This window comes from Perca fluviatilis, chromosome 23 (assembly GCF_010015445.1).
Source record: "Perca fluviatilis chromosome 23, GENO_Pfluv_1.0, whole genome shotgun sequence".
Lineage (NCBI taxonomy): Eukaryota > Metazoa > Chordata > Actinopteri > Perciformes > Percidae > Perca > Perca fluviatilis.
In genome coordinates, this window is record NC_053134.1 from 276,771 (window position 1) to 296,770 (window position 20,000).

At 42.4% G+C, this 20,000-nt stretch overlaps 2 protein-coding genes across 2 annotated transcripts in view; one reads left to right on the plus strand and one right to left on the minus strand.

Moving 5' to 3' along the window:
- The window catches only part of cped1 (cadherin-like and PC-esterase domain containing 1), a 77,182-nt gene that overhangs the window by 47,101 nt on the left and 10,081 nt on the right, over positions 1–20,000 (plus strand). Inside the window, exons 3-13 of the mRNA XM_039792391.1 lie at positions 7,672–7,766; positions 7,850–7,934; positions 10,611–10,686; positions 10,759–10,906; positions 12,090–12,220; positions 13,910–13,982; positions 17,417–17,545; positions 17,844–17,948; positions 18,140–18,297; positions 18,665–18,738; positions 19,658–19,844. Of these exons, the coding sequence (XP_039648325.1) occupies positions 7,672–7,766; positions 7,850–7,934; positions 10,611–10,686; positions 10,759–10,906; positions 12,090–12,220; positions 13,910–13,982; positions 17,417–17,545; positions 17,844–17,948; positions 18,140–18,297; positions 18,665–18,738; positions 19,658–19,844 (1,261 nt within the window). The remainder of the gene's footprint in view (positions 1–7,671; positions 7,767–7,849; positions 7,935–10,610; positions 10,687–10,758; positions 10,907–12,089; positions 12,221–13,909; positions 13,983–17,416; positions 17,546–17,843; positions 17,949–18,139; positions 18,298–18,664; positions 18,739–19,657; positions 19,845–20,000) is intronic.
- LOC120553409 (E3 ubiquitin-protein ligase TRIM39-like) lies at positions 2,955–6,454 on the minus strand. Its single transcript, XM_039791774.1, has 2 exons — positions 6,372–6,454; positions 2,955–5,069 (listed from the first exon to the last, which is right to left on the minus strand). Exon 2 carries the CDS (start codon positions 5,050–5,052, stop codon positions 3,661–3,663), a length of 1,392 nt encoding a protein of 463 aa, XP_039647708.1. The 5' UTR covers positions 5,053–5,069; positions 6,372–6,454; the 3' UTR covers positions 2,955–3,660.

Here is a 20,000-nt window from a genome sequence, read left to right on the forward strand (position 1 = left end):
CACAGCTTCATTAACTCCAGGTTACGAGGTGGTTCTGACTTTGAAGATCTTCTCTTACAAACTGGACACTCCTGTGTTGGTTTCTCTCTCCACCAGCTCTGCAGACAGCCTTTACAGAAGCTGTGACTACATGACAGAACAACAGGATCTCTAAAGACTTCATGACAGACCGAACAGCAGAAATCCTCCTCTGACATGGAAGCCATTTTGTCTCTGAGAGCAGCTGAAAACAGCAGAAACAGCAGACGTTAAAACATGAAGTCATTGTGTTTCCCTCCCTCGCACACGGGACAAGTTTGCCAAGTAGTAATGTTGTCTAAACCTGAGAGATTTCTGGCAGAAAGCCCAGAAGGTAGACGTTTCCCGTGTGCCCCTCCCTGCTGCAGAAAGTTGCCTCAGTTACTTTCACTTTGAGTCTCAAAGTGTTTTTCAGTCTGCGGCAGATTACAGCTAAAGTATTTCACTTCTTCAGTACTTCAGAGCTCCTTCCTGTAACTATCCTCCCTCAGTTAAAGTCACAGCTTTGTAATAAAAGGTAAATCTTACCGTCTGTCTGTCGGTGTGTCTCTTCTCACTGACAACTCAACAGGAACTAACATGTTTACCTGGTCTGTCTCAGATGATGTAATGTAAGGTGTGGACCGTTGTCAGGCAGCTGAGGTTTTATCTTAAAGGGACAGTTCAGATGTTATGAAGTGTGGTTTTATGAGCTACTTCTCAATAGTCAGAAGCTAAGCAATATCCTGCTGCATACAGGGGCAGCTGCACATTTTAGGCTGTCAAAAAACTAGGGATGCACTGAATCCAGATTTTTGGGGTTTGACCGAATACCGAATCCACTGGTTACGATTCTGCCGAATCCAACAACGAATACCAAATCCTCCTCCCATCCTCAGTCCATTAACACAGTAACACATTAATGAAGTAAACAATGTCCACAGCCTCTAAAATAGTTAAATGTAACAAATTAATTTTTTATTCAAATCCTCTTTTCACATCGTAGGAAAGCACAGCGCTATTTCCAGATGAGTGACAATTTTGTTTGTAGGGTTCTGTTTGGTGGGAAAAAATTCTAAGATTCAGCAGAAACCCAACCCCGTCAAAAAGCACAATATTCAGCCGAATCCGAAGCCAAATCCTTGATTCGGTACATCCCTACAAAAAACATATATATCAGTTTAAACATATGCTACATTTATACATTTCTCAGCTCTTTTATAGCCCAGTTAAGGTGTAAACATGCAGGAATCCCCCGGTTACTGAAGGACTTCTCTAGCTCTGTTAACAGGTTATAAGAACTCTGATTCTAACCGGGCTATGAAGATGTTTACATGGCATTTGAGAAATCAGAGTATTACCTCATCCTGAATATAATGGGTTTTTAAACTGCATGTAAACCCTCTGACTGACTGTAGAGAAGCTCATACCAACACACTGGTGTCGTGTCTCTTTAACAGAGAAATCAAACGGTGAAATGCTCTATCACTCTCTAGGAAGTAGAGTCAGCCCAGGATGTTTCAGAGGAAAGCCTTTTTAAAGCATTTCATGCTGAATTTGTCTGTCTTATTTTGAAAGTGTGCAGCAGACAGGAGACAGGAAATGCAGCGAGAGAAGTGCAGCAAAGGTCAATAAAAGTGTTCACGCTGCGATCAAACTTCTCCTCCCAGAAACCCTGAGACATCAACACATTAACCAAAATCATTCATCATAACCTCATTGTGTGTGTGTATCTGTGTGTGTGTGTGTGTGTGTGTGTGTGTGTGTGTGTGTGTGTGTATAACATACATGTTATAACTATAACTGAAAGTGTGTGCTATATGTAGAATCTGTTCAGCTCTTTGCTGTGAGACATAGACACAGCTAAGCTAGCGCTAGCAGTTAGCCTGCAGTTTGGTGAACAGAGCTCATCCATGGCTTCATCTCTCATCCACGTTACAAGCTTTACAGCATACAGCCCTCGGATGGATCATAAGAGAGAACCGAGGCCATGTAATCACTATGTCTCTAGTAACGTTATGAAGGCATCTAGCTAGCTATAGATCTGAATACAGCCATGCTAGCTACCCCTGATGTTAGCAACTAGCTAGCTAGCTAATGGCCCCGCCAGTTTTGGAAACGCTAATGACGTTACATCCACGTAGCAGGCTTTACAGCATACATATATCCCTCGGATGTATCATTACTTCATAAGATATACGTTTTAATAGAACACATGGTGAATTACAACCATTAGCTATATACAATATTACAGCTAGCTACATGAGCTCGGGAGAACAGTCATGTGATCATATATCCATTATTACAGCTAGCTACATGAGCTCGGGAGAACAGTCATGTGATCATATATCCATTATTACAGCTAGCTACATGAGCTCAGAGAACAGTCATGTGATCATATATCCATTATTACAGCTAGCTACATGAGCTCAGAGAACAGTCATGTGATCATATATCCATTATTACAGCTAGCTACATGAGCTCAGAGAACAGTCATGTGATCATATATCCATTATTACAGCTAGCTACATGAGCTCGGGAGAACAGTCATGTGAGCGGGCGTGCGCAGTCCCGTGGGTCTGCTCGCGGCCATTATGCGCGTTCATCATGCAAATTTAATAATTCTGGATTCGCTTCTAGTGAATGTTAAAAATGTTAAGGACCCTTTCATTGTTCAGACTGGTAAGTTGATATACCCCGAAACAAATTACCCGCTGAAATATAGACGTTTCTTTTGCCATGTAATGTCCACCTCTATCCGCTAAGCCCATGTTGGCTTTTAGACATGACGTCTTCCTGGGGGCTTGGTTGTGAGGGCTAAACGTGGTCCAGGTGTTACTGGAGCCTACTGCTGTGTCTCCATGGTTACAGGTGTGAGTGGGTGGAGCCTGCTGCTGTGTCTCCATGGTTACAGGTTCGAGTGGGTGGAGCTGAATGTTACCAATGATCAAAACTGCTTTTATTTCACACCACAGACATTTATTGATTTCAAAAGACAAATACATTCAGTTCTACTGTTACAGAGTTAAAAAGAAAAGATAGTATTGCACCCAACGTTAGCATAAAATTATAAGGAACTGACTCCTCACTTTGATTGGCTGAACAGTCAACTTGCCCGACATAAAGTCTTACTGCCCTGGGCCATCAGGCCGTTGCTGATGTCAAAACCTGCACAGTATCTCAAAAATAATGACTTATATCAAAACTACACACAGACATTAAACACTAAAACAATCACAACAATGTAAATGGAGACAGAACACAAAGGGGTAACTTTGGGTTCAATATTGGGGGGAGGGTTGAGATTCTCCAACTATCTGGGGGGGGGCATATCTGCATGGATTTTGAAAACGCGATAAAAACATCTGAAAAATTGTTGGGAATAAAACTCATTAAAAGAGACAAAGATTTCAAAAAACGACAAAAAAAGTGTCAATAGTTTTTTTAAAAGGCGCCAAAAATGTTGCAAGAAAAACTATTATGCCTTTGACAGATCAGAACAACAATAATACTGTTTCATCTAAACATTCATATTTACATATATAATCATATATTTCAGTTCAGATATTATTTCTACATAAAAAGATGGAACATATTAACATTTAATTAAGAAGTGAATAGTTGTTTATTATTATTATCACCACACTAAAACTACACACTCTATCAGACCTGTTGTTTTGTTACACAGACCTTCAGTGGTGATATCTTCATATTACCCATAGTGAGAATGTATGGAAACATCTTCTCAGTGAAAGTGTGTGTGAAGGTGTGTATGTGTGTGTTAGTATCAAGATCAGAGAACGACAGCTTTCCTCTGTTCCAGTCCAGAGTCACTCTGATCCTCTGGAGCTGCTTCTCAAATGGGAGAACAGTGTCTGGAGGTGATGTTGACCATGCAGAGTATTTACCTCCAGAGAACCTTATTGCCCATAATCCAGACCGTTTGAGTTCCTTCCTCTGGACAGACTCTGCTAACACACCCAGTAGCCAGCCTGTACTGTCTCCAACCTCGACATCCCAGCTGTGAGTCCCTGAGTTAAAGCCCTCAGAGCCCAGGACAGTGGGGTATTTACCTTTAAACCTCTCTGGGTTATCAGGAAACTGCTGTTTCTCTCCTCCTCGTCTCACACTGGTCAGATCTTCAGACAGGATGAGTTCTGGATCAGCAGTGTTTGGGTCCAGAATCAGAGGAGTGTAGGAGACCAGGTCCTTCATCTTGTTCCAGATGTTGAAGCTCAGGTTGCCCAGGTGTTTGGCCTCGTCTATCAGAGCTCCTGAGAGCAGCTGTGGATCCTCCAGCAGGGGGCTCTGCTGGACTCTTTCCACTGCAGCCTTGTAGTTGATCAGGAATGAGACGTCTTCAGCTCTCAGCTGCTCCTCTGTGGCTCTGACTGTGTCTGAAAGAGCTGCTATCTCTCTGCCCAGAGCCTTCATCTTCTCCTTCATCCTCTGACTCTTCTGCTCCTCTTCCTCCCTCAGTTCAGCCATCCTGGCCTTCTCTTCCTCTTCTAGAAACTGGTGAAGCTTCGTAAACTGATCCTTAATCTGTGTCTCTGTGCCTCGGGCCTGGACCTTCAGGTGTTTTGCTGTTTGATCAAACTTCTCTTTAACTTGTTCAAAAACCTTTAACTTCTTCTTTAAGGGCTCCAGAGTTTCCTGAAGTTTCTTCTTGTGTTGTCGTGCAGCTTCATCGATGGGTCTGATTATGTGGTCGGTGTGTTTTTCTGAATCTCTGCAGACGAGACACACTGGCTGCTGATGGTCCAGACAGAAGAGTTTGAGTTTCTCAGAGTGCAGACTGCAGAGACCCTCTGAAGCTCTCTGATCTCTCTGCTGTAAGAAACTCTCACACAGCTTCTTTAACTCCAGGTTACGAGATGGTTCTGTCCTTTTTGATCTTTTCCTACAAACTGGACACTCCTGTGCCTGTTTCTCTCTCCACCAGCTCTTCAGACAGTCTTTACAGAAGCTGTGGCTACATGACAGAAGAACAGGATCTCTAAAGACTTCATGACAGACCGAACAGCAGAAATCCTCCTCTGACATGGAAGCCATTTTGTCTCTGAGAGCAGCTGAAAACAGCAGAAACAGCAGACGTTAAAACAGGAAGTCAGTTGTCTTTCCTTCCCTCGCATACAGGACAAGTTTGCCTTCAGGGCGGTCTGCCAGAAGGGTTTATTTGAACCCAAACCACTATCTTTTCCTAAACTTAACGAAGTATTGTTGTTGTCTAAACCTGAGAGATTTCTGGCAGAAAGCCCAGAAGGTAAATCTCTCCCGTGTGCCCCTCCCCGCTGCAGAAAGTTGCCTCAGTTACTTAATCTTTGAGTCTCAAAGAGTTTTTCAGTCTGCAGCAGATTACAGTTAAAGTATTTAACTTCGGTAACACTTTAGTTTTTTTCTAAATTGTTCTAAATTTTTTGTTTTCTACGACATGACATTGTTATGAATACAATCATGACACATGAACCCTAACCATAACTACCGAATGACACTTTCTAAAATAGCACTATGTCATAAACGTTTATGATTTGTTTATGTTTTATGACACGTTCATGACAGTGTCATGTCACTCTTATGTAGAAAACTTCAAGTAAAGTGTAACCAGTAAATCTTACAATCTGTGTGTGCATCACTGACAACTCAACAGGAACTAACATGTTTACCTGGTCTGTCTCAGATGACGTAATGTACTTGTAATGTTAAGTTGGAAAGACATTCACAGATTTGAATTTCCGGTATCAATAACTTCTGGGCAAAATATTAAATCACACACAACGTAATTATGACATATATAAAAAATTTTTTAGCAAAGAATATTCCCCAAAAATATGAATATGCTTTTTTTTTTTTAAAGTAAGTGTTGTACAACTACAACTACAACTAGCAGGATACAAGTTATAATTGAGGTAAGTTTGGAGGGACCACCTTATTTAATCATTCAATTAATAAATATTTCTGTTGGGTGTTGTCCCTAAGCACTCGTCTCACTGCCGGCTGCTCGTAGAGACCAAGGTTATTTCTCCAGGTTGGAGGACGGCTCATTTTGATGAAAATGAGTTTGTAGCTTGTTGTTAACCTTACTACGGTAGGAAAGATGCATCGTTTGTGATTTAATAACATTTTGCTCAGAAGTTATTGATCCCAGAAGTTAGAATTAGTGAATATCTTTTCAACTTTACCGAATTGTGCCCCCCCCCCCCCCCTGCTGCAGAAAGTTGCCTCAGTTACTTTAACTTTGGGTCTCAAAGTGTTTTTCAGTCTGCGGCAGATTACAGCTAAAGTATTTCACTTCTTCAGTACTTCAGAGCTCCTTCCTGTAACTATCCTCCCTCAGTTAAAGTCTCAGCTTTGTAATAAAAGGTAAATCTTACCGTCTGTGTGTCGGTGCGTCTCTTCTCACTGACAACTCAACAGGAACTAACATGTTTACCTGGTTTGTCTCAGATGATGTAATGTAAGGTGTGGAGCTTTCTCAGGCAGCTGATAAATTTTATCTTAAAGGGACAGTTCAGATGTTATGAATTGTGGTTTTATGAGCTACTTCTCTATAGTCCGAAGCTAAGCAATATCCTGCCGCATACGGGGCAGCTGCACATTTTAGGCTCCTAAAAACATACATATCAGTTTAAGTGTACGCTACATTTATATGTTTTTCAGCGCTCTCATAGCCCTTTTAAGGTGTAAACATGCAGGACACACACACACACACACATATACACACACACACACACATATACTCACAGACACACACACACACACACACATATGCACACACAAACACACATACACACACAGACACAGACGGGTTGCTCCTTGTTGTAGGGGCTGAACCAAGGGGGGTGAGCTTCGCTTCAGAACTCGAACCTCATATGGCGCCATTTTGATGCTAACAAGCCATCACCTCCCGTTAGCATCCCATTGACTCCCATTCATTCTGACGTCACTTTGACAGAGAATAACTTTACATCTGAAGAGTTTAAAGACTCTATTTGTCCGTTGTTTATTTCTAAAGAAACACGACCATGTATAAAAGGCTCCATTACCTTGTAGCTCACGTTATGGCTCCGTAGCAGACGCTTTTATAACAATAGGCTAACGATTGGGTCATAACCACGAGACTTACTGTCACACAGTAGAGGAATTACCGTATAGTACAGGAGAAGCTCACAGGCAGTTTGGACTTCCATTAGCTGTTTAGGTTTAATGACTAATGTTAACTAGCATGTTAGTGATCAGTAATTAGCCTGTGCCTATGTTATCTCCTTACATATACCTACGCTCTCCGTCTCTGTAAGATTGGGAATGATTGAGATTTCTCTCGGCACAGCTACCAGAAGACTTCACACTTTCAGACAGGTTGCTCACGTCACATTTACGTTGTCTCTCTCAGTTGGAGGCTGCTCAGTAAAGCTGGCGATCACCGGAAAAGTGCTTCTAATATCCTTCACTGGTCTCCGTCCAGAGCAACGGGGTCTATTGGTCCATTCTTATATATGTCTATGGGCTGAACGTGGTCCAGGTGTAACTTCCTGTCTGTGTCTCCGTGGTTTCAGGTGTGAGAGGGTGGAGCCTGCTGCTGTGTAACTACCTGTCTGTGTCTCCGTGGTTACAGGTGTGAGTGGGTGGAGCCTGCTGCTGTGTAACTACCTGTCTGTGTCTCCGTGGTTACAGGTGTGAGTGGGTGGAGCCTGCTGCTGTGTCTCAGCAGTGCGGAGAGAAGCTGTCTGAGGAGAGTCTCCTTCTCGCGGCTGCAGCGTCATCAGACGGTGAGACTCGCAGCCGCCGCTCAGCCAATCAGAGAGCAGCCTGGCTGAGCGTCTGTGGACTCACCTGTGTCTCTTTGTCTCAGGTGAACATGTTGCCCGCGGTGATGGAGGCGTTCTCTGACGCAGGTGGAGGTCTCTGTCACTTCCTCACTCAGTCTGAACGGACAGGTGAGTCACACAGGAAACAGTTACCATAGCAACATGAGTCGCACATCTACCAGGGCGTGAAGAGAGAGAAAGTGACAGAAGATGTGATCAGAGCAGAGGAGAGTTAACGTGTAGCTGTGATTGTACAGCAGCTAGATGGATGGATGGATAGATAGATGGATGGATGGATGGATAGGTAGACGGATGGATGGATGGATGGATAGGTAGATGGATGGATATATAGATAGATAGATAGATAGATAGATAGATAGATAGATAGATAGATAGATAGATAGCACTTTATTGTCCGTGTACACGGAAATTTGTCTTGCAATACAAGCTCCAACAATCACAACACAACAACCTAAAAACAAAAGCTAAAAACATAGAGGCATCAATTAAACATAAATAGATACTTAATATGAGGGGGCCCTGCCCTGCAAGAGTGGTCTTAAATAGCCATAAATATATAGATAAAGGTAAAAATAGATAAAAGTAAAAAATAGGGGGGAACTATCACTTCTTTGCTATCCTGTGTTGATTAAGCAGAGATAGAGAGCCGAAGTCCTGCCCCTTCCGGTGGACCTCATGGGACCTAAACTAAAAAAATATGAACGGTAGTGAACGGGGAGAAGCAAATTATTTGATCCCGTTTAAATTGAGCCTTGGATTACATATATGATGTTCGTCAATTCAAAAGATAATTTTTCAACCTAAGAAAGTCTCAGTTAGCCGTAGGTTTGTCATATGACCACTTAGTTTAGTGTGAGACCGCTCAGTGGACTACATCTCCCAGTGGACTACATCTCCCAGTGGACTACAGCTCCCAGTGGACTACATCTCCCGTCTCACACAATCTACCTCACCTAGCTTGATGCTCAACTTGCTCGCTAGCTTAGCTCTGTTAAAACCACACATGTAACGTTATCTTAACTGCTTTGTTTTATCCAGTGAAGAGTTTTCAGCAGAGAAGCAAAAGAACAAGCGAGATCCTCTGCTCATTAGAGTAACGTTACATCCCCGGTAGGATACACAGACATCGTAGCTTCAGCGAGACGTCATCCATGAAGTGTGTAGACTTTCTAATTACGTATTTTCACAGTCTTACACTTCAACAGTTTAACAATAAACTGAGACTTTCTTCAGTTGAAAAATAATGTCTTAAATTGACGAACATCATATTTGTAATCCATGGCTCAATTCAAACGGAATCAAAAAATAATAATTATTTTTCCATTGACTCTCGTTCATATTTTTTCCGAATTAAGGTCCCATGGACCGGAAGTAGAAGGGCGTGACTTCGGCTCTCTATTGACAGAGGAACAACTGAGTGTTAAGATTTATTCTTTATGCAGTCTGGGACCCTATAGCACCCCCCGGAGGGCAGGAGTTGGTACTCCCCATGCAACACATGGGAAGAGTTCTGGGAGATTTTGTCAGCCAGTCTGACGGTGTGCAATACGTGGCTTCAGTGAACGCGTTCTCCACTGAACATCCCACCAATTTGGAACAAATCCTCAGGAGCCGTAGAATCCTGGCCTTCAGATGAACTGAGAGACCCCAAACCACCCTGTGCCTCCATACTGCAGGATGCTCTATGCATTACACAAGCGATGATACATTTAAATCATGTGTGACTGCCCAACTCCCCTCTCCAGACAAATCGTGAGCTTAGAATTATAAGGTTCTATCTCCACTTATGGTCGAAATTGAGTTTTTGACATAATCTGATCCATTAGGTGTTTATTAATGCCTGTGTGGTGTTATTTTTGTAAAAAAAATATTTTGTTAGTTATTAATAGATTATACTACATAACAGTTTTGCCAGGTGGGATATAAAAACTTTGATTCTCAATATCTCAGAACTACCCTAAACGGAGATAGAACCTTATAATTCTAAGCTCACGAAATGTAGGTACAAGAAAGGATGATCTACGAGTGCATACGTTTCACATTAACTCCCCATCCTCCTCTCACACACATGAACTCTCCTCTATGCAGCGGCAGTCTCATACTCCGGCAGACAGTCACAAAACAATCCACGCCAACATTTCTCTAAAGCATGTTTTATAGTAATATCAGTAACATAACTTTTAGCATGATTACATTTTTAAAGCAGTGATATAGTTTTAGCTGTTTTGGGGTTTTCAACTGAACCTCTGTTCAACACAGGACATATGAAGACATGAAAGGGGCGAGAGAGGGAGGAATGACATGCAGCAAAGGGCCGCAGAATCGAACCTGCAGCCGCTGCGTCGAGGAGTACACCTCTATATATGGGCTCACACTCTACCAACTGAGCTAACTGGGCACCCAGGGCTGATTTTTTTTTTTTACCCCAGCCCTGTATTGACATGAGAATAAATCGCACAATTATCCGTGCCCGGTGTGTAAATGAGGAAGTTTGATTTCTTTTATCGCTTTTGTTTTCCCTTCATTTTAACATTTTTAATTATTTTTCTTGGAAAGTTTTTTATTTATAAAAAAATACAAAACAACTATTTTACTTTTTCTTCTTCTTTTTACATTCCTTTTTTAATTTCCTTGTTTTTTCTCTTCCTTCTCTCGGAGTTATTTACTTTTCTTTTCAAAATAAGAGCACGCTGAAATCCGAGATAACTTTCCCCGAGACTTTTGCGTGTCAATTTTTTGTAAATAAAGTTTGTTTTTGTTCTGTTTTCTGCTCCACCGTCTCAGCATCTGAATTACCCATGAGCCCACACGCCTGTGGACCGACCAATCAGAAGCTGCGGCTTCCTGAGGGAGCAGACAGGTAATCAGATTACTCCGGCTGAGCTTCAGTCTCTCCGAACTCTTTCTGAACTTCCTGTTTTCTGTCTGACAGCCGCTCGCCTGTTGGTACCCCGCCACCCGCTCTGGTTGCCATGGTGAATGTTTACGTCCTGGTGACGTCGGTGAAGCCGCTGACTTCCTTCCTGCACGACATCACCGTCGTGACGACCAATCAGGAGCGGCGGGGACGGCCCACAAAGGTACAAAACCTAAATATTATTACACTAACCCCCATACTTATTCCGCCACATTTTTGTCCCACTTCTAGTCACAGAGCGTTGCCAACACACGCACATGAATATATCAAAACATGTGTAATGACCGGGAATGGTGTGCTATGACTATGATTTTCCGCACGGTTTTCACGAAATCGGCAAAAAAACGGTGCAAAATTTCCCATAGACTTGAATGGAAAATCTTTGGGAAATTGCTTAACATCGCTCAAAACAACCCCTCTTTGGGGACATGCTGTATCGCCATACTTTAACATAGAAAAATAATTATAAGTTTAAACCGAAGACAAGCATTTGGCCTTTATTAGGCTGAATGGGCATTCTGATATCAAGCACGGTTTCTACCTAATCACAGCTTATGTATCGTCCAGTTTTCAGACCGGTTCAGATTTTCCAATGTGTGTGTATGGGGCCGGAATGTTAAGAGCTAGAGGGTAGGTCAGAGGGGGGAGCTGCAGTACGATTCTCTGAAAGTTTTCCAAAGAAATTGCTCTCTCCCGTACAGTTTTCACTCTTCATACATCATAGTTGGTGAAAATGTAGAAAATGTGCCGGTTGCAGACATGTAACTATGGAATCCACCGGACCTAAACTTTTGGCTCTGTTCATACCAACTGCCGATAGAAACAATGAAATCTTTCTATTTCCTCATTTCCTTTCTTTCACACTTCATCCTTTCTTTCTTAAGACCTGCTTTCTCCTCTTCTCTCCTCCCTCCTTCTTATCTTTCCTTCTTCACTTCCTCCTTTCCTTATCATCTCATCTCCTTCCCTAGCAACTCTTCTCCTTCTATCCTACTCTGATACGTCCTCATCACCACCTTTCCTTTCTTTTCCTCTACTTTCTCACTGTAATTTCCTTTCCATCCTGCGCTCGTTCTTTCCTTTTCTTTTCCTTCACACTTCATCCTTTTCTTCCTTCCTTTCCTTATTGATCGTTCATTTCTCCCTCATCTTCCCTAACTCCTAACTTTTATTATTTTTCTTCTTCTTCATTTTTTTCAGTTTTTAATTCTATTTTACTTTTTTCTTCTGGTTTAAATTAATGTAAATGTTTGTAAATGGCTATATTTTATATATATTTTACTCTCAGTGTCTCTGCCGCCCTCTGCTGGTTAATCTCTTCATCTTTTCATCTTTTCGTCTCTCAGCTCAGGAACTTCCTGCTGCAGCAGTTTGGACCAAACGCTTCCCATGATGCGTTGGGGCAGACGAAGAAGGTGATCGGGGAAGTTCTGCAGGCCGCCGTGTCGACCAATCAGAAGCAACAACCTTTCAGCAGGTAAACCTCCCAGCCGAGGGTTTACACTTCATGGTTGATAATCTGAAGAACTTTGGTGAAATCAACACTGTTGAGCTCTATATCTATGGTAGGATGTAGAGCCCTGCGCGGGACTGTTTTCTTCATCCTGCTTCCACTGAATTTCTGACCATTACCACTCTGAGAATTTATGCCCGCACAATAATAGACATGCATTGATTTTGTGTCTTCTCCCGTCCTGCATGAGAAAACACATCATTTTATAGGCTAATAGGGAGAAGATGCAGGGAAAGAAGGTAGGTGCTTGCTGCTGTGAGAGGGGGAGAAAGGAGCAGAGGATGAGGGGGCGGGCAGACGGTGGACGGAGCCTCAGACATGCTGCAGGTGTCTGCTCCTAGATATACTGTATAAACTCAGTCAGTATATATGTATATCTATGGTGTCTGCTCCTAGATATACAGTATAAACTCAGTCAGTATATATGTATATCTATGGTGTCTGCTCCTAGATATACTGTATAAACTCAGTCAGTATATATGTATATCTATGGTGTCTGCTCCTAGATATACAGTATAAACTCAGTCAGTATATATGTATATCTATGGTGTCTGCTCCTAGATATACAGTATAAACTCAGTCAGTATATATGTATATCTATGGTGTCTGCTCATAGATATACTGTATAAACTCAGTCAGTATATATGTATATCTATGGTGTCTGCTCCTAGATATACAGTATAAACTCAGTCAGTATATATGTATATCTATGGTGTCTGCTCCTAGATATACAGTATAAACTCAGTCAGTATATATGTATATCTATGGTGTCTGCTGGTGTGGGAGGGTTCCAGGCTACATCCCGATCCCGCAATGTTTTTTTTAGCTGCCCGCTCCCGCCTGCAGCAAAGTTTAAACCGCCCACTTCCACAAGATTTGCGTTGGGTCCCACGGGACCCGGCGGGACCCAATCCCAATGCAGCCCTCCAGTAGGATGTTCAACACACCCCTGTTACAGTTTACAGGTGTGTGATTGATGTTGTGTTGTGTTACAGGTGTGTGATTGATGTTGTGTTGTGTTACAGGTGTGTGATTGATGTTGTGTTGTATTGCAGGTGTGTGATTGATGTTGTGTTGTATTGCAGGTGTGTGATTGATGTTGTGTTGTATTGCAGGTGTGTGATTGATGTTGTGTTGTGTTGCAGGTGTGTGATTGATGTTGTGTTGTGTTACAGGTGTGTGATTGATGTTGTGTTGTATTGCAGGTGTGTGATTGATATTGTGTTGTATTGCAGGTGTGTGATTGATGTTGTGTTGTATTGCAGGTGTGTGATTGATGTTGTGTTGTGTTGCAGGTGTGTGATTGATGTTGTGTTGTGTTGCAGGTGTGTGATTGATGTTGTGTTGTATTGCAGGTGTGTGATTGATGTTGTTTTGTTGCAGGTGTGTGATTGATGTTGTGTTGTATTGCAGGTGTGTGATTGATGTTGTGTTGTATTGCAGGTGTGTGATTGATGTTGTGTTGTGTTGCAGGTGTGTGATTGATGTTGTGTTGTGTTGCAGGTGTGTGATTGATGTTGTGTTGTGTTGCAGGTGTGTGATTGATGTTGTGTTGTGTTGCAGGTGTGTGATTGATGTTGTGTTGTGTTGCAGGTGTGTGATTGATGTTGTGTTGTGTTGCAGGTGTGTGATTGATATTGTGTTGTGTTGCAGGTGTGTGTTGTGTTTCCAGCTCTTGACGTTCTCTCTGCTCTTCAGCGGCTCCATCACACCGCTCATCGTCCAGGTAACGGACCGACTCTTTATCTGCATCTTTAGATTTTGTTGTGACCTTTCAGAACAAAGGGTGACGCGCTGGTTTACTGAGCAAATAAAACTATCCAATATTTTAATAACAAAATATATTTATAATATAAATATATTTTAGTTTCTCGTCCTACGGCCTGTCAGAGGAAGAGTTGCCAACTTGGAGAATTTCTTTCTAGATTTAGTAACTTTTCAGACCCTCTTAGGGACTTTATTTCTAAAAAGTGACTGCAGACAAAGTGCTGTACTGTTATAGGAGAAGAGTTGGCAACACTGAGAGTCAGGAGCCTCAGATTAGAGGACTCAGCTCTGATCTCTGTCCCGCTTTTATTTTGAAAACACTGAGCAGATGAAGCTGTAGTTGATGACTAGTTATAGTAATTTAAAGAGAATAAAGAGTCTGTTGATCTGTGGTCAGTGAAGAGACTCAGACAGCTGCACGCTGCTTTCTCAACAAAACTTTATGATCATCAGACAGACAGACGGAGGGACAGACGGACACCTTCTTTTAACACGTTTTAATTTCTTCTTTATCACTTCTTTCCCTCCTTTCCTTCCCTTCCTTTCTTCCCTTTTTTCATTTCCATCCTCCTCTCGTTCTTTCCTTTTCCTTCACACTTCATACTTTCTTTCCTTTCCTAATTGGTCCCTTCCTTCCTTCCTTCCTTCCTTCCTTTCTCATTTTCTCTACTACCCTTTTCTGGTCTTTCCTCCTTTCTTTTCCTTTCCTTCTTCCCTTTCTCCTTCTTTAAGTGAACTATCTGTCCTCAGAGATCAGAGACGGTAAACGTTCAGCAGAGGGCAGCGTCTCCTTCCTTTTCTCCTCCTTTCCTTCCTTATCTCCTCCTTTCCCCTTTCCTTTCTTTCCTTTTCCTTCACACTTAATACTTTCTTTCCTTTCCTAAATGCTACTTTCCCTTTCTCATTTTCTTTCTTTTCCAGTTCTACCTTCACCTGTTCTTTCCTCTCCCTTCCCTCCCTCCATTCCTTATCATCTCATCTCTTTCTCTACCAATTCTTTCTATTCTCTCCATTTTCCTTCACACTTCATCCTTTTCTACCACACCTATTTCTTTCCTTTCTTACTTTCTTTCCTTCCTTACTTTCTCCTTTTCTCTTCTCCTGGTCTTTCCTACTTATTTCCTTACATTCTTTAACTTGTCCCCCCCCCCACCCCTCCTTAACTCTAAATGTTGTTGAATCTTTATATTTCCTGATGGACAGGTAAGTCTGTCCTCAGAGGTCAGAGAGGGTAAACATCCAGCAGAGGGCAGCGTGTCCTCAGCTGCTCTTGGGCATAGGGGTAGATTTCGGGGGGGGTGGACAGACAACCCACTCCTCAAAAGAATTCAGGGGGCTCAAAACATGTTCATGTCCTTCTTACCTGTATATGTGTTTCCCAACGATTTCAGACCCCACTACAGTGGACCGTACCATCTGAACTTTGCAGAGCACATGTAATATGTATTACCTGCAGGTCTATAGGTAACATGCATTACCTACAGACCTAGGTAACATGCAGTACCTGCAGGTCTAGGTAACATGCATTACCTGCAGGCCTAGGTAACATACATTACCTGCAGGCTTAGGTAACATACATTACCTGCAGGCCTATAGGTAACATACATTACCTACAGGCCTAGGTAACATGTATTACCTACACTGTAATAAATTTCATGTTAGTTTAACTTGGAAATGCAAGTTCCCTTGCTGCCTTGAAAATCGAAGTTCACTCAACTTGAAGACTGCCTTTGTTTCAACTTAGAAATTAAAGTTAATGAGGTTGATGTAACTACAGTGTTCTAGTTTTGTTAAAGTTGTTCTTTTAGTTGATTTAACTTTGTATTACTTGGTTTAACTTCATACTTTAAGTTCAAACAAATCATTTATTTTCTTTAATAATGCAAGAAACCTTCCTTGCCTAGTATAACAGACATACCTTTCTTCTTTATTTCAACTCACACTTTCAAGTTAAAACAAAATAACCACATTTCTAGCGGAGATACCGTGGGTGGGGCCACCCCAGGGACCCGTGCAAAATAGCGGCCTCTCTGCTGATCTTAACATGCATTACCTGCAGGCCTAGGTAACATACATTACATGCAGGCCTAGGTAACGTGCATTACCTGCAGGCCTATAGGTAACATGTATTACCTGCAGGTCTAGGTAACATGCATTACCTGCAGGCCTAGGTAACATACATTACATGCAGGCCTAGGTAACGTGCATTACCTGCAGGCTTAGGTAACATACATTACCTGCAGGCCTATAGGTAACATACATTACCTACAGGCCTAGGTAACATGCATTACCTGCAGGCCTATAGGTAACATACATTACCTACAGGCCTAGGTAACATGCATTACCTGCAGGCCTATAGGTAACATACATTACCTGCAGGCCTAGGTAACATGCATTACCTGCAGGCCTATAGGTAACATACATTACCTGCAGGTATAGGTAACATACATTACCTGCAGGCCTAGGTAACATGCATTACCTGTAGGCCTAGGTAACATGTATTACCTGCAGACCTATAGGTAACATGTATTACCTGCAGGCCTAGGTAACATACATTACCTACAGGTCTATAGGTAACATGTATTACCTGCATGCCTAGGTAACATACATTACCTACAGGTCTATAGGTAACATGCAATACCTGCAGACCTATAGGTAACATGCATTACCTGCAGGCCTAGGTAACATGCATTACCTTCAGGTCTATAGGTAACATCCATTACCTGCAGGTATAGGTAACATACATTACCTGCAGGTATAGGTAACATACATTACCTGCAGGCCTAGGTAACATGCATTACCTGCAGGTCTAGGTCACATGCATTACCTGCAGGCCTAGGTAACATGTATTACCTGCAGGCCTAGGTAACATGCATTACCTGCAGGCCTAGGTAACATGCATTACCTGCAGGCCTAGGTAACATACATTAACTACAGGTCTATAGGTAACATGCATTACCTACAGGCCTAGGTAACATGCATTACCTGCAGGCCTAGGTAACATACATTAACTACAGGTCTATAGGTAACATGTATTACCTACAGGCCTAGGTAACATGTATTACCTACAGGCCTATAGGTAACATGCATTACCTATAGGCCTAGGTAACATGTATTACCTATAGGTCTGCAGGTCTGGGCGATTTCATTACGTAATTGCTAACTGTGATCTTCTCACACTCAAAACACACATATATTGATTTAGGGTAGATTAGAAGAATCGCTGCCTTCTGCATACTAAGTAGCCTAGGAATGCCTCGCAATCTTTGGGCGCACTCACCGTGACCCGCAGGAGTCCCGAAAAACATTGTCCCCCTCTACTCTCTATGTTGAAATCAAACCTACGGCCTCGGTGTTCTGTGATTGGTCAGCAGTGTGTTTTTATTTCTTCAGGTGGAAACTGAGCTGACGTTTTCTTCTCTGAGCGGTGACACGTTTGACAGACAGATCACCAAAGACGGGATCCTGGAGGACACGCTGCACTTCCTGTTCCTGTCTGAGACGCAGACAGAACGGAGACAGGTGAGGGGACAGGTGAGGGGACAGGTGAGAGGACAGGTGAGACAGGTGAGGAGACAGGTGAGGAGACAGGTGAGGGGACAGGTGAGGGAACAGGTGAGGGGACAGGTGAGGGGACAGGTGAGGGGACAGGTGAAGAGACAGGTGAAGAGACAGGTGAGGAGACAGGTGATGGGACAGGTGAGGAGACGTCTTTTTATCTACTGAAGAAATGTGTTGAAAAGAATAAGTTTGTAATAACTTTATTCCTGTCTGTCTGCTGTCTGTCTGTCTGTCTGCCTGTCTGTCTCTCTGTGGACAGTACGGTGGCTGTAGAGGGACACACGGCGTCTGTTTGTCAGAAGACGAGTTTCTTCTCCTGCGTCAGTTTCAGCAGCAGATGAAGACGCCTTCAGCTTTTCAACTGGTAATTTAAAGTATATACATACACACACACATATATATATATGTATATATATGTATATGTATATATAACTACTCTTTTTAATGTAAATAATATATACAAACATGGTATAAACACAAACACTAGAGGTCACCAAACTAAAACAAACTTTAATCTCTTCCTGGTCTCATATTATTTGTTCTCTCTCTCTGTAGCTGTTTCCCAGCATCAACTCTTCCTCCTCTTCCTCCTCCTCTTCCTCCTCCTCTTCCTCTTCCTCCTCCTCTTCCTCCTCTTCCTCCTCCTCCGGTCCTCTCAGCGTCTCAGATCTTCAGATCAGGATCGGCCGTCACTACGAGCTCCAGAGGAACAGGTGAGGAAACAGAAACCAGAGAATGTCTCTGGCTGGACGGCCGCGGGCCAAACAGAAATGTTCCTGTTCTTGTAATTCTGCGTCTAAAACTTACATATTTAATAAATGTAGTGAAGTTGACCAGCACTGTGCTTTACACTGCAGTAAAACCTCAGATTAAGTACTTTTCAACTTCACAAAATGTAATTTGGTAGTCATCACAGTTAGGATTTTAAACAGCACTTTCAAAATAAGAGCATGATATGCATGAGCATAACAACGGGCCCGCGGGCCTCAGATTGGGCGACCTGAGTTAAAAAATGTGGATGATGAAGATTTGTTGAGTTAAAAAATGTGGATGATGAAGATTTGTTAATGTTTCCTGCAGAACTGATAAGACAGACGAACGGACCAATCAGGAGTCAGCGATGTCTTCCTCACATGACGGGTCTGAAGATCGAGGTGAGACGTTGGTTTCTTCTGTTTTACACAATATTAATATCGAAAACAGCTGGAGCAACATGTGATCAAACACCTGGGGGACGGTCTGCAGTCTGTCCTTCACACTCAACTTTATTGACACAATGCTTTTATTTTGAAGTACAGTTTCCTGCTGTAGTGTACTGTAGACTTAAAAGAACATTTACAACTTATGCCTTTTCTTCTGATGTTTCTAACGCTTTGTTCACACTCCTGACTTCTATTTTGAAATATTACAACTTTTTTACAACTTTTATTTTGAAATATCATAACTTTTTCACAACTTTTATTTTGAAATATAATAACTTTTTTCACAACTTTTATTTTGAAATATCACAATTTTTTTCACAACTTTTATTTTGAAATATCAACTTTTTTTCACAACTTTTATTCTGAAGTATTACAACTTTTTTCACAACTATTTATATATAAATATGTTTTAAAGATAATTTGTTTGGGCATTTCCACCTTTAATGTATAGGACAGCTGAGATATGAAAGGGGAGGGGGGGGATTCGAGCCCTGGACCTTCTGCGTTACATATGGGCGCCCGCTCTAACTCGGCCACTACATTTATATTTGAACAGTTAGCATGGCTGTAGCAAACCCTGATCAACACATTTCACCATTTTCTCTCCATTCATCCAGAATATTATCAATCGGTTGGTGCAGTTGTTGTGAAGCTCTGTGATTGGTTGGTGCAGTTGGTGTGAAGCTCTGTGATTGGTTGGTGCAGCTGATGTCAAGCTCTGTGATTGGTTGGTGCAGTTGGTGTGAAGCTCTGTGATTGGTTGGTGCAGTTGGTGTGAAGCTCTGTGATTGGTTGGAGCAGTTGGTATGAAGCTCTGTGATTGGTTGGTGCAGTTAGTATGAAGCTCTGTGATTGGTTGGTTGTGTTTCAGGTGCGTGTGTGGACCCCCACCTCAGACAGATCTACACCGACCCCCCCCTCACTCTCACCCCCCCCTTCAGCCCCTCGGTGAAGGAGTATCGGGCCGAGGTCACCTTCGACACCGTGACGGTTCGAATCCTGCCGCAGCCAATCAGCGCCGCCTGCCGAGTTCACTTGGACGAACACCGAGGCCCCAGGTGAGACCCCAGACCCCCCCGACCCCCCAGACCCCCCCTGCTCTGAACCAGGACCCACATAATACAACTCAACAGTAACTGCTTCCTTCTTAATCAGCTCTGGTGTTTTTCCACGTTCTATAGCCAAACAATAGGTGGGCTAAAATGTATTGTGAA